Raw genomic sequence first — 15,615 nt, forward strand, 5'->3', positions numbered from 1 at the left:
GCAGCAGCACAGCTAAATTTCAGAACACGATGTGTATGAAGGTGTTTCCTTCTTGAATTATGCTGTGATCTGTTAGACGGGACTTGGGAGGTTTGGGCTCTTCCTGTAGGTGTGACTGGGTGGGATTAAATGCCAATTAGGTTGTACTCAATCCCATCCACCATCAGAGGTGTGAAGGAAGTTACACCATTTGCTGTGTCTGAAAGACTACAAAGGAGAGTATTGCAGACTCTGAGCACTGCAGGAAGTGGTTGTGGAAGGGACAGAGTCTATCCGCAGGATATACAGAGTGTCACATGATACAAAGCAACAACTAGACCCAGAATATCAGGGGATTTGCAGACAACTAAGCAACATGGTACAGAGGTATGATCTATGCTGGGAATGATCATATCATTCAGATCCAGTGAAAATAAAGTTGGAGTTCAGCTTTAACCTTTTTTTTTGTGTCGTGATGATCATTGTCAAAAAGTGATGGTGTTATATCTGATAAAAATTGATATCAATGCAGCTTTAACAGAAACTAAAATATGTTTTGTCCAGGAGTAGATTGTAAAGGGATTTTTATTGAGGCAGATGAAGATTACAATTAGCCTGTTTACAATAAAGAGGACTAGATTAATGCATGAGACCATTAACATGTGATCAACTATAGTTGTTCTGTCTCAGCATCGATTGTACCTGTGACCCTCTTGTAGACCTCCAGTCTGTAAGTGTGTGCAGCAGGTTGAATGATGGCTTCAACAGATAGTTTACTCAATGAATAAAGACTCCAAAGGTGTTCTCCAATGCTTCTTTATGCTTCAAGTTAGCAAAGGCATAAACATAGAGGCTTTTCCATAGTTAAATTTACAATGAAGTTACACAGCTTCCACACTCTGCAGTCTCCTCATAACAACTAAACAAAATGGTAGATACAGCAGGAAAATGGAGATGGGAGAAACCATCTAGCCAGAAACAGCAGGGGTGCTAGGAAGATACCAATAACATAGCATAACATAACATGTAATAACAACTGCTAGACAGTTAAAGCTGCGTGGCAGCACACTCCCCGCCTGGTATCGTGAGATACCACTACACAATTATTTTCCATAAACATACAATTAACATTGCATACAGTAGAATGCTATGTAGCCCTCTTCTCTAAGCTAACTATACTAGAGGTCTAAGTGACTCCTACACATAACACTGAATCAGAATTTTTGGAAGCAGGCATAATTAGGACTGTCTCAGTGACTGGTCTCAGGAAGGTTTTTGGGCTCCCGTCCTTTACAATCCTGACTTCCACACTTCGGACCTTTCCATCATCACTAGCAATGGCCTTTGAAATAACTCCAACTGGCCACTGGATCCGATTGGTTTGCTTTTCTTTTAGAAGAACCAGGTCTCCTTCCTTTAAGTTAGGCTTCTGGGTATGCCACTTTTTACGTCCTTGAAGAAGTGTGAGGTATTCCCTCCTCCATCTGTCCCAGAAACAATCTGCAAGGTATTGAGCGTATCTCCATTGACGTTTGTATATGTCCTTTTCATCAAAAATGCTCTTTGGCGCTGGGATCTGTCCAATTTTCCGACTCAATAATGCAGCTGGAGTTAAAACAGTTGGACATTCTGGGTCTGTGGATACAGCTGTCAGCGGTCTTGAGTTGATTATTGCTGCGACCTCAGCAAGGAATATAGTAAGTACTTCATGGGTAAGACGTGAAGAACTCACATCAAGCAACATAGAATCCAGTATGCGCCTTGCCATCCCAATCATACGTTCCCATGCTCCGCCCATGTGTGAAGCGTGTGGTTGGTTGAATTTCCACTGGTTTGCAGTGGTGGAGAAGGTGGCCTTTGGAGGTGGCTCTGTCTGAGAAGCTCGCTCCCGCAGGGATTTGTTAATGCTCTGGGACGCTCTCTCGCTATAATTGAACTGGTTGGTCAGTTTTCTCTCCTTGTTCCTGGATGGTATTTCCTCACCTTCTGTCCATTCTTCACTAGCCTGAGCGTCAGACTTCCCATCTGTATCTTTGTCTCCCGGCTCTGTGGAGTCGTTGGTCTGAGTTTCTTCAATGACTCCCAACTTTGCCATCTGTCGCCGCGCTTCATCAGAGTCTTCGCGTAACATGTTTCCATCCAGGGAGAAGCGTACGGCCAGCTGGTCCACGATGTTAATGGGTTTGTAGGCCCGTTCCTTAAAACGGTACCTCACAATGTTCTGGGGGGCATGAGGGTTGTTTGCAGTCAGGATACGAGTGAATTCCTCCTTAAGTTCAGCGTCGCTGAGTTCCAGCTGGTCTGGAGGCTTAACCAGAGTCTTGGCCTGCATCCATTCATCAGCTCCATCCCCCATATCTGTGGAGTCATCTTCATCCTCCAAATTTCTTCTTGAGCAGATGTTGGAACTCAATGCTACAACTTCAGGCCGGATTTCCGGATCAGTATCTGGATCCTTCAGGTGGAAATCGATGTCTTCTTCTGAGTTTGTAGAAGACTGGTCCATTAAAAACTTGGGTCTGTTGGAATTGTCCTTGAAGAACTCTTCATCCAAAACCTTGATGAACTCCTTGTCTTCGACTGAAGGGGCAATCTTGTTGTCATCACAAGTAGTCTGGTACACTGAATCACCAAAGTCCTTTTGAGAAGTGAGCTTGCAGTTAATGCTTTGGAGTGCTTGATATGGAACTTCGTTTTTAAAATCAAGCCTTTCCTTCACATAATAGTGCGATGGACATTTCATCAATTGACAGGTAACATTAGTTTTGTAGGAAGCTACATCCAAGAGCTTGTGAGATTGGTCTAAACAGACTTCTCCTATTATCACCCATCCAAGATCAAGTTTCTGGGCCTGAGGAGCATCATCTGGACCGTTACATAACTCTCTTATTTTATGAACTCTAGGAATGTCTCTCCCTAGTAGAATCAAAATCTTAACATCCTTGTTAAGCGGTGGAATGTAGTTAGCAATGTGGCTCAAATGAGGGTGATGATGTGCAACCTCTGGTGTGGGGATTTCTTCTCTGTTGTTCGGTAGCTGATCACATTCGATTAGCGTTGGAAGAGAAAACTCTGTGTCCTCATATTCTGATGCGACTATGAAGCCATGGGCTCTTCTTCCAGAAGTATTGACCTTTCCTGCACATGTCTGCAAGGTATAGGACCAGGCCTCTCCTTGAATGTTGAATAGGTCAAATAATTCTGTACTGGCCAATGAGCGATTGCTCTGATCATCGAGTATGGCGTACATTTTTATGGATTTTTGTGGACATCCTTCAGGAAACACTCTTACAAGACATATCTTGCTACAAGACTTGCTATGAAGCCCTTCTCCACATACCTCTGTACACCTTGTGGTTACGGGGTCGGCATATTGCTCAGTTCTCTCCCCGCCATCATCTGATGTAGTCTTGGGGTTGCTGCCGGGTGAAGGTTTCCTTTTGAACAGGTCTGAATGAAGAGCGTCCACATGTTTGGCACTGTTGCAGAGAGAACATCTGATGACGATCTTACAGTCTCTAGCTAAATGATCGGAGGATGCACAACACTTAAAACAGATATTATGCTCTTTGAGAAATGACTTGCGTTCTTCAATAGGCTTGTCCTTAAATGCACGACATTTGGAGAGAGAGTGTGGCGCATTATGAATAGGACACTGTTGATTAAGATTGCTAGCTTTAATGTCTGTAGCTAAGACGTTGGATGCTATTGCAGTCTTCCTCACGGCAATAGGATGCCTTAAATCCTTGAATTTACTGTTGGTGGCAATACCCCTTGAAGTACTTAAAGGAATGGTGGTTGTATCTGGATAGAAGAAGCTTGGGTCATTCTTGGATCTTGCAACCTTCCGCACGAACTCTGAAAAATAAGAAAAGGGAGGGAAGGAAACACAATGCTCATACTTATACTTTGATCCTACACTAGTCCACTTTCCCTGAAGATGACTAGGCAACTTTGCTACAATAGGATTTACGCCCTGAGCAGTGTCTAAATAGCTAAGACCTGGTAAACTAGGATCTAACTTAGCAATTTCAAGTTCATGAAGGAGGTCACCTAACTCTCTAAGCTTATGATTGTCCTTAACAGGGATTTTAGGAAAGTCGTTTAGTCTCTGGAATAAGGCAGATTCAATTACTTCGGGGCTCCCATAGTCTTGTTCTAGACGTTCCCAGGCAGCATCAAGGCCTGCTTTAAAGTTATAAATGTAGACAGATTTAAGTCTCTTTACTTGTTCTGAAGATTGACGCCCCAACCACTTTATTAGTAAGTCAAGTTCTGCTTGAGGTTCAATGTCCAAGTTCTTGGTTACCGCCTTAAATGTAGATCTCCAACTCCTGTAGTTTTCTGGGCGGTCATCAAATCCAGACAGTCCAGTTGTAATCAACTCTCGTCGAATCATATACTTGCTGAACTCTGCAATGTCAGTGCTTTCAGTTTTTATAGCCACAGGGTCTACTGATGGTGCGCCGTCTTGGACCATGGTTGGTATCTGATGTTGGCTGGTAGGTAGAGAGAAAGGTGTTGCAGATGGGTTTAATTTAGGTAAGGGTCTGTCGACTAAAGGTCTCTGAGCATTTGAAGTCAAAGAGAGCTGTATCAAAGGGGGTATAGAGTTCATTCTGTAGTCTTCTGCTGTGCCCTTGTAATCTCTATGCACATAGGGTTGTGGTGGCACATGAGCTGCGTAGGTTGATTCACTTGATTTTGTGACGTGCGGTAGTTGTGGAGGGTCTCTGTTAGTAGAGGCGTCTAGTTGACCAGCTTGCTTTGGCGACACATTGCCTTCTGATCCACTTGCTGGATGATTATGAGAAGAATCTCCAACTGTAGGTGGGACTGTATTGTCATGGTTCTGAGTTAGGACAAACTGTAGGGTCCTTTCAACAGGGTCTTGACAAGCAGCTAAGCTGGTACAAGCTGCTCCTTCTTCTTCCAATAGGGCTTGTTCCAAGACAGATAACTCTGCTAAAGCTACTTCCTTTTCTCTGTTCTTCTGAAGAATTTCTAGCTGAGCCTCTGTTTCTGCTTGTATTCTTGCTTCCTTGTATTTAGCTTCTGCCTTGAAGGCTGCTTCTTTTTCAGAGCAGGCGGCTTGAACCTGGGCTACTGCAACCTTTTGGCGAGCTTTGAGTATTTGGTCGCTCAGTATTGACCTTATAGAGCAGGACCGCAATGACTTAGAAGAAGATTTATGATATGAGCGGGCAGACCTAGAAGATTTTCCTGAGTGTCTGGAAGAAGCAGAGTTACAGGATGTAGTTTCATGTATCTGTGCCAATCTCCCTTCTATCTGTGCCTTTGCTTCAAGATATGTGCTATGCCTCTGCTGGTCATTAGAAGTAAAGTCCTTTAATTCCAATGCAGCTTCCTCTATGTTGGAATGTGACAATAGAGAATAGTACTTCTCAGAAAGTCTTTTATAATTCTCAAATGCCTTCTTAACCCTTGAGAGAGCAGTGTTCAATTGCTCAGAATTGTTGCTAGTTTCATTAGTGACTGTTATACAACTTAAAGTCTTTTCCCATAATGCAGTCAAGTTACTAGATGTTTCTTCCTTACTTGCTTCATAAACCTCCCTTGCCTTCAAGGATGGATGAGGGGCTCTGACAGGACGAGCAGAATGAAGTAAGGAGTCTGCTTTATCTTGACTAAATGCAGGTAATTCTGTGAGATCTCTGTCAGACATAATAAGTACTGTATTTCTGGTGTCTTGTTAGAAATCTGCCAGAGCTCAGCTCTGTAGGTAGTGACTTCTGTTATTAAGCAGGCTGGCTGAGGTGCTGGGTATTTGATACAATAGCTAGCTATTGCTGGAACTAGTTCAAACTGGATCACCTCAGAAGGCTGTAACAGTAATGAAGCATTCAGTAGGTGGCTGGTTTCATATGCAGAGTAATGCTTCTGGTGACTCACAGACAAGTGTGGTACTTACTGTTCTGAAGCTGCAGAGTCTTGGAAATTTACTTTTCTTAAGCTGCAGAGATACCTGTGATGAATTCTTCATGTAAATTTACTCTCTGAAGCTGTGTATTCCTGTAAATTTACTCTCTGAAGCTGTGTACTCCTGTAAATTTACTGCTGAAGCTGCAGAGATAACTGTGTGATGGATAATTGTAAATTTACTGTTCTGTCTCAGCATCGATTGTACCTGTGACCCTCTTGTAGACCTCCAGTCTGTAAGTGTGTGCAGCAGGTTGAATGATGGCTTCAACAGATAGTTTACTCAATGAATAAAGACTCCAAAGGTGTTCTCCAATGCTTCTTTATGCTTCAAGTTAGCAAAGGCATAAACATAGAGGCTTTTCCATAGTTAAATTTACAATGAAGTTACACAGCTTCCACACTCTGCAGTCTCCTCATAACAACTAAACAAAATGGTAGATACAGCAGGAAAATGGAGATGGGAGAAACCATCTAGCCAGAAACAGCAGGGGTGCTAGGAAGATACCAATAACATAGCATAACATAACATGTAATAACAACTGCTAGACAGTTAAAGCTGCGTGGCAGCACAATAGTGTTTGTATATCCCTATTTGTAAATAAATCCAGCCCTTTTTCAGAATCTCGTGACTCTCCATTAGAACTAAGGCACCCCAAACAGAGCACATTTTACAGATGGTAAATCTAAAATGTTTAAGTTTTCACCAGAACAAAAGTTGAAGCTATGGTATATCTTCCAGTGGGAACACTTGGGTTCGAGACAAATGTCTTTGGAAAGATTTCCACATACTTAAATATCCAGGACAGGACTGGTGTATTTGTACTTAAATTTCCCTGACAGTTTTATGCCTTCCCTACTTTGTCAAAGTTAAAGAAGAGCTTTAGTCTCCTGTGAAAAAATTAAAGATCAGCAACTACTAAAACTGTAGCTGCTGACTTTTAAAAAAAAACAGGCACTCACCTGTCCCACGATCCAGCAGTGTGCTTACCCCAGTCGATTTTAGTACCGGCATCCTCACTTTGGGCACCCGGCTGTGACAGCCTTTGGCTTTACAGCCGGATGCCCACAGCGCATGTGCCACACATCGTGAAGGGTGGATGCAGTCTTCTGGGACCTGTGTAATGTTCTGGTACCTTTGGTACCCTAATTCCACTTTTCCTAAGTGTATGCGCCCCACCATTCTCTTTTGGTAAGGTGCGCATACACCTTTAAGACCGATGCTGTCATCACTGAGCGCCGCTGGAGCGGCTATTTCAACCTCCGGCGGTCTCACTCACATGTTCGTTCAACGCCGCATAATCTGTCTTGAAGCTCTCATGCTTGCAAGCATACCTCGCTATCGGAACCACGCTGCTGATCCCTGTATCCCGCTACCGGATCATCCGCTCTTGCCGAACCTCTCCTCTACTACATTGCTACTAGTGATAAGTACCCCATAGGGGAAACCTCTATAACCTTCATACTAAAGCTTACACTATCTAGCTCTGCATACTAAGGACTATTACTACATCTGCATTAACTAAGATTGCTAGCTCTTGAGCCTAATACCATCTGCTCTTGCACTGGGTTGGTCTATCCTGTATGTTCACCTGCTACTCTATCATCTGCTACCATACATGATTGCTAAACCTATCTGCATCCCATCTGCTACTATCTTACTTTCAAGAACATTCCTTTCAAGTGTCTGTCATCTACCATCTCTACCCAACCTGTCTCTTCAGCCTATCATCACTATATTACTATACATATAAGTCACTCTAGGAACATCTTATTGAGTGTGTGTATCTACTTGCTGAATTGAGACTATCCACACATGATGAGTCTTGGGAGTTGGGATTGGTGTCTCAGCGTTTCTCTACATGACTACTGAAGTGGAATATTTCTGCAGCTGTAAATCCACATTATACATAAAACGCAGGAGCGTTACAACCTGTCACGAGTCCCAAAAGACAGCGGGGGGGGAGGGAGGGAGGAGAATGGGTGTGGATACTTGTTAAAATAAGTTGAAACAAAAGAGAAGTAGGTTTGGGACTTTGTGTGAGGTGTGTGACCAACCATGGATGTGTACCATAAAAACATAATACATAATACATGCTAAATAGGAAAAAGTAAGTATTTGATAAAACCAAATATATGATTTTATTAATCGCAGCAAATGGTAACAATTGTATATCCTAGATGAATTACGTTCAAAATGGTACAATCAAACCATAAAATACTAAAAAGATGATTAATAGGAAAACAATCATAATAATTATTTATATCCATGATGGGCAAAATTGATTATAAAAATGATCATAAAAATTAATGATGGATAAAAGGGATCAAAGAGGTGCATCCTAATAAGCTCTACGTGTTTTGTGACAATCACTTCTTCAGGAGAAGACGCACCATGTGTCTACAACAAAATTGTATATAATTAATAATGTTACTAAATATTAGATGTATACTAACAACAAGGCCTTTCACGGATTGTTCATTACTTACAATTCAGATCAGAATGTTACCAAATAGGGTAGGGGGTGGAATGTATGCTGGTGAGATGACATTGTTCCCTCAGTTCCCGGGTTAGACACCTCTCCGGCACACCTTCCACCCCCCACCCTATTTGGTATTAGGATGCACCTCTTTGGTCCCTTTTATCCATCATTCATTTTTATGATCATTTTTATAATCAATTTTGCCCATCATGGATAAAAATAATTACTATGATTGTTTACCTATTTTTCATCTTTTTAGTATTTTATGGTTTAATTGTACCATTTTTGTATGTAATTCATCTAGGATATACAATTCTTATCATTTGCTGTGATTAATAAAATCATATATTTGGTTTCACATAATTAGGGATGGAGGCACATTAGTACATGAGCCTCATATAAAGTCCCCAAATCCTCCTTCTTTTCCTTGTCAAGAAAAGGTACCTGCCACCGCCAGGAAGAAATTTGGCAGTTCAAAAAAAAGAAAAACGGCCGACATACGGACCATGTGTATGTCGGTCTGTCGGACAGAAGCCGACCAGCAGCCGACCGACTCCCGGTCAGAACACTTAGCCAATGACAGAGTGTTCTGGTGGGGTGGCCATCAGAACACAATAGCTCAGCAGGGGAGATTACTATGCTAACTCTGCATAGTTAGTATAGCGGCTCCGACCAGAGCTGGGTTGAACGGAAAAAAAAACGAATAGTGTATACCAGGCTTTAATCCTAATTCATTCTGGTTTCTGATGTCCCAGTGGGGGAGGGACAATGAAAGTTCCTCTCACTCTGTCAAAGGTAGAAATATCCAAACTATGGCCCTCCAGCTGTTGACTACACGTCCCATAAGGCATTGTAAAACTCTGACATTCACACACATGACTAGACATGATGGAAATCGTAGTTCCTGAACAACTGGAGGGCCATAGTTTGGAGACCCCTGAGGGCATCAGATGTGACAGGTTGCATCAATACTGGGCTCCCTGGTGGTATGGGAGAACCTGGGAAAGGTGGAGGGCAGTAACAGGAGGTTGACTAGATATCACCGCTCTCATCTGAGGATGTACAGGTACTTCCCTAAGGATTGAAATTGGTTAATGTGGTGAGTGCTGCCTGTTAGCCATCTCTTCCACAACTTCTTGGATTCTAATTATACCTGTAAAGAGATAGGCCTGGAGCTGGAGGCGCAGCTTAAGTGAAAGGCCTACATGACTAGGTTGCAGTTCGGCTGGGATACAGATAAGGTTAAAAAAGTGCTGGGTTTCAAGTTTTCAAGGGGGTTTTACCTGATTGGAAAGGTGGAAAGGTGTGGCAGGGTGAGGTCATGATGGTTTTAGCAGGGGTGATCACTTGTCTCATGGTCAGTATGAGCAGGAATAGGCACAGAAGAACTTCTCCCTCCCCACAATTTTGACTGGCTTTGGCTTAATTCTCTCCTTTTGTGTATGTGGGTCTTAGTTCAAGCTGGTTTTTGGTGCTAAGGATTTCTGGGTTCAGCAGCGGAGGCTTATTGCAACTACATTGTGAGTTTTGATGGAATTTATTGCAATATTGTTATTGTCATAGCCTCAGGGGCTCTTAAGCAGGGGTGTTGCTAGGTGAGAAAAAGACCAGGGGCTTCAGCCAGAAGGTAAATTTGGTAACCCCTCCCACATTTTATAGTAAGTCCTGCACAAGCTCTACCCAATGCCCCCCTCCCCCCTACCCAATGCCCCACCATAAAATGTTCTATGAACCCATTATGACACCAATCAATAGCAGCATAATGAATGCTGTTTAGGATAGTTTAGTTTTCCTTTAAGAGCGAGTATGAGAGTGAAATTTTAATCACAATCTTGACTATCTCAGGACATTAATTCTGAAGCAGATTAAGCATTTTCTTATGTCCTCTTTCATTGAATTACAAAATGTCCTGATGAACAAAGTTGTAATCAGTCAAATCTGCCTTGATTTAGTGGGAATTTATGAGCAAATCTTTGTAACTGACTGTATGATAATTACAGGCTGTTTGATCTGGGGATGAGGGACAGATTACCAGCCCCCTTGAACATAGTAACTTCCTAATTGCATATATTTACTCATCTAATGAAGAAGATTACCACCATAGCCCTCTTCACCCTGACATTGCATCTCTCTGCCAGTGCCACCCAGTGCCACTACCACTACCCATTGGCACTCCTGACTGACTGACACTCACATTAAACCTTCCTGCCTCCCAGCACCCCACCCTCCTGCATTCCTAACATTACATACCTTATGTTGAGGTGCAGGAGGCCAGGTGCTGGCAGGTGGAGTCGGTGGAGTGGACACCGGGCGGCCTGTTGCTTCCCTCGGCTCTGGGCTGAGCCACGCTGCTGCCCAGAGAAGAGAGAGGTGGGTGGAGGCAGAGCCAATTCTAGGCACAGAAGAGGAATTTGAAATCCTCCTCTGCTCTGAACTCTGGGAGCCTCTCCTGCTGCTGCTGTCATGTGACGAGTGACATCACTGGTTGCTAGTTGCCAGGGGGCAGGCAATACTAGCAACCAGTGTAGTGGCGGCGGCAGGCCAGGCAGTAGAGGCCCAATGAAGAGGAGGAAGAGGATCATATTGGACACTCAGGGCTAATAATTATAATCAAGCCACATGAGACCTGGGGCTTTTTGGGGGCTCACTCGGGGCTATAGCCCCAGTAAGTCCCCCCCCCCCCCGCCAAAACACTGATCTTAAGGGTCTTCGAAGGTGGGAGATGGTGGGATGTTTTGGGAAAAAGGGGGACTAAGTTGGGTAGGGGTAAGGTATCAGGTCATGGCAGCTGTAATTAGACATGTGCATGATGAAAAAATTAGTTTTTTTTTTCGTTTCATTTAGATTTTGTTAATCTAGTTATTTGTTAATCTAGTTATTTTGTTTCGTTAAATTTGGTTGATTTGTTTAATTTGCATTCAGAATTCCTATTCGTTCTATGTATTTTTTTAATTTTCTTTTAATTTACCAATTTTTTTCTCAATACAAACCGTTCCAATCGTTAAATTTAGAAACGGTTGAATCAAAAATTTTAGATTGGTATTTATACACATTGATCTTGTTTCTATTATTAATATTTTTTTTTTAATATATGCAGTGTTCTAATTAATAAAAATAGTATCTCAACATTTTACTATGTACAATACTATGCAGAAGTTTTAGCCTGAGAAAAAATAATGTTAAGTACAAATGCTTTCAAATACATATATTTTACTGGTTTCTTATTATCAATTTTACACTTGCAAAGTGAATGAACAAAAAGATCTTTATCAAATGATTACAATGACTCATTAAATCACCTTTGGCTAAACAAAAACAGTATTATCTGGAAAGGATACACTAATAACACACACAATTTTTTATTTCAACAATATGTTTACAGTTCGAATGGAATTCGATGTAAAACTCGAGTCAAATTTTAATTAGAATTTCAGAAATTCAGGTGAATTTAGCTTCATTATTCGGAGAATTTGGTAAGATTTGTTTATACTGTAATTTGGGTATTCGGATATATCCAAAACTCCGAATAACTTAAAATTTGTCTGAAAATGTATTCGGAAGGAAACAAACCGCACATGTCTAGCCACAATAGAAATTAATACCTTAGTCAAGACTCTGCCTCCTAAAACTCCTCCTCTTAGCACCAATGTAGTTCAAAAGACAGGATCAAAGAATTTTTTTTTTGTTTAAAAAAGTTTATTGAAGAGAATTCAGATACAAAAATTGTACAAATGTAGAAAACAAGGGAAAATGAATTATTCATACATACAATTTTCAATCTCAGAAAAAGACTATAAGTTCACAAAAATATAGTTTGCTTTGAATATTACAGAAATATGAAACTGATTCTTGACATAACTTTCCACTTGTATAAAAAAGAGATCAAAAATAATAAAATAGAATAAAAAAAATAAATAATACGATAACTTAATACCATCTTATCTCATTTTTTGAGTGAAGGTAACAGTAGACATCAACAACGAATTGATGCTCTAATACTATAATTTTGTGATACAGCAGTGCCTACTTACAGGACATAGTGAATACACGTCACAGAATAAAAGAAAGCAAATGTGTGGGGAGAGCACAAAGTACGTTTATAAACTTCAAGATTGTTCAGAATAATATGAGTAGGCTAGAAATAACTGAAATGCAACGTTGAAATGAATATAGGATTTTACATTGTGATCATAGATACGCTTTAAGCAATATTCCTGCTGTTTACTATAGCGTTGAATAATCTTTGTGGGTCCTTTTGCTTTAGATTTAAAAATAAGTTCATACTATATATTCATATCATTCGCATGGTATTCTTTATTAATTAGACCATTCCAACATCTCTGAAATGTCTAAAGGTGGAAATGTTGCTGTTCTTGAACCGACTCAACGTGAAACATTATTGAAAAGCACTATAAACAGAATGTTCCTGTAAACGTCCATTAATAATGGCAGAAATGCAATTAAGTACAGTACAACTGAAACAGCACATAGAGCAAAGCTCAATGGGTAGTATTTGTTGCAGATCAGTACCCTTTAATGAAGAAGAAAAGGCTTCTTGATAGCACTTATAACCGATCATCATTTTTCCTACAGGAAACAATATGGAATTTACAAATGATATACAATTCTTCAGGTTATTTGTAAAACAACACAATAATGTTCATCAAGCAGTGACGTTAACAAGGAGAGTGTTGTAACTTAGGACACACTCTGTGATTACTGCTTGTTAACAGGCTGATATACAGAGTTAGTATACTGTCAAGTTGTGATGTACTGTAAAATTACAGTGGCAGCTTAGGGAAATAATCTTTCACAAATAGCCCCAATTATTGTAAAGGAGAAAATGTACTCTGCATTTTCAGAAACAAGTCAGAGATTCCCAGTAACTAGTTGGCTGAATATATCAAAAAATTAAAGCTACGATATCTGAACATTTTTCAGCATAAACCACTCAGCACTACAGATGAGTGAATCAACCCACAAAGTTTGGATCTAACCAGGATTGGACTGATTTTTAGCCTCCAGAGATTTCTGGATGTTTTACTATCTGCTGCTGATATTCAGCAGATGCACATAGTTTTTCTTTATTTCTCCTTTTTTTTTTCTTTAACCACTTGCCTACTGGGCACTTATAATAACTTCCTGCCCAGGCCAATTTTCAGCTTTCAGCACTAACATTTTGTAAGACAATTGGGTGGTCATGCAACACTGTACCCATGTGACATTTTTATCAATTTTATTCACACAAATAGAGCTTTCTTTTGGTGGTATTTAATCGCCACTGGGTTTTTTATTTTTTGCTAAACAAACAAAAAAAGACCAAAAATTTTGAAGAATAAACAAAACTTTTTTTATAGTTTGTTTTTTACACTGAACAAAATGATAAAAGCAACACTTTTATTTTTGCTCCCATTTTTCATGAGCTGAACTCAAAGATCTAAGACTTTTTCTATGTACACAAAAGGCCTATTTCTCTCAAATATTGTTCACAAATCTGTCTAAATCTGTGTCAGTGAGCACTTCTCCTTTGCCGAGATAATCCATCCACCTCACAGGTGTGGTATATCAAAATGCTAAATAGACAGCATGATTATTGCACAGGTGTACCTTAGGCTGGCCACAATAATAGGTGACTCTAAAATGTGCAGTTTTACTGTATGGGGGGGGGGGGTCAGAAAACCAGTCGGCATCCGGTGTGACCACCATTTGCCTCACACAGTGCAACACATCTCCTTCGCATAGAGTTGATCAGGTTGTTGATTGTGGCCTGTGGAATGTTGGTCAACTCCTCTTTAATGGCTGCAAAGTTGCTGGATATTGGCAGGACCTGGAAGATGCTGCCGTGTACGCCGATCCAGAGCATTCCAAACACGCTCAATGGGTGACATGTCCGGTGAGTATGCTGGCCATGCAAGAACTGGGATGTTTTCAGCTTCTGGGAATTGTGTATAGATCTTCGCAACATATGTACATAGAAAAAGTCTAAGATCTTTGAGTTCAGCTCATGAAAGGGGGGGGGGGGCAAAAACAAAAGTGTTTCTTTTATCATTTTGTTCAGTGTAATTTTGCAAACAGGTAATTTTTCTCCTTCACTGATGTGCGCTGATAGGCTGCACTGATGGGCACTGATAGGTTGCACTGATGGTCACAGATAGGTAGCACTGAAGGGCACTGAGAGGTGGCACTGATGGGCACTGATAGGTGGCACTGATATGTGACACTGATAACGAGGCACTGATGGGCACTGATAGGTGGCACTGGTGAGCACTGATTAACAGTACTAGTGGGCGGTGATAGATGAAACTGGTGGGCACTGATTAGCAGCACTTGTGGGCACTGATTAGCAGCACTGGTGGGCACTGAGGGGACTGATGTCCCTGTAACAGAAGTCGGTTAACGTCTTTCTTCTTTTTTCCTCATGCTGTCAGTGTGAGGGAATAATTGTCTGACAGCTGATCACATGGTAAAGGACCTCTTTGATTGCCCCTTTACCCCGATCTGTGATCAGCCGAGTCCCAAGGACTCGGAGATCACAGAGCAACCCGCCTCTGCTCCGTAGGGGGTGCTCAGGTGGCTCAACAACGGGGGGACGTCCATGGACACCCTCCCAGCATTTTAAGCCCGCACTAACAGCTGTCTTTCGGGTATAGCGCAGGCGCCAAGTGGTAAAGCTGAAATCCAGGTATAGTTTTTGCATAGGTATATTGGCCCAGTTTGAACCAATGTGTTTATGCATATTCTGTACCTGTGGGCAGGGTTCTGTTAGAAATCATGTGGCCCTGTACAGCCTACTTGAAAGCCAACAGCACTGCGGGGTGGGGGGGCACACAGCGGGGCCCAAACAGCACGGGGGGGTGATCAGAGTTGGAGTAGGGGGAACAGATATGTATCTCCCTGTAACACATAAGGAGATAAGGAGAAGCCGGAAGCACTGCAGTGGAGCCATAAGAGGATTGATGTCAGCAATAAAGCAGTACAGCTGGGCCCCCCTTTTGAACTGATGGGGCCTGGGTCCAATACAGGAGGGCTGGCTGTACTGCCTTATGAGCATCCCTGCCTTTGGGAACCCTGTGGAATAATGGTTACTGCTGGCTTCTGGGTCACAATCGCCATTCAGAGAATACTTTTAATTTTTCTAAATTAATGCAAAGAGTTCTCTGACTGGACATGTCGGAGAGTCAGGAAGGAGATGCCATAATTTCTACCTCGTCCA

The 15,615-nt window shown here is 41.6% G+C and overlaps 2 protein-coding genes across 3 annotated transcripts in view; one reads left to right on the forward strand and one right to left on the reverse strand.

Moving 5' to 3' along the window:
- The window catches only part of RXFP1 (relaxin family peptide receptor 1), a 567,744-nt gene that overhangs the window by 353,491 nt on the left and 198,638 nt on the right, over positions 1–15,615 (forward strand). The window lies entirely within an intron of this gene.
- LOC309544765 (uncharacterized protein) lies at positions 20–5,665 on the reverse strand (the record flags this gene model as incomplete). The annotated part of the gene is made up of 3 exons (XM_082243741.1): positions 20–115; positions 3,953–4,987; positions 5,045–5,665. The coding sequence occupies 3 exons, from the start codon at positions 5,663–5,665 to the stop codon at positions 20–22; spliced, it is 1,752 nt and encodes a 583-aa protein (XP_082099867.1).

The sequence above is a fragment of the Pelophylax lessonae genome, assembly GCF_965119305.1.
Source record: "Pelophylax lessonae genome assembly, chromosome: 1".
NCBI lineage: Eukaryota > Metazoa > Chordata > Amphibia > Anura > Ranidae > Pelophylax > Pelophylax lessonae.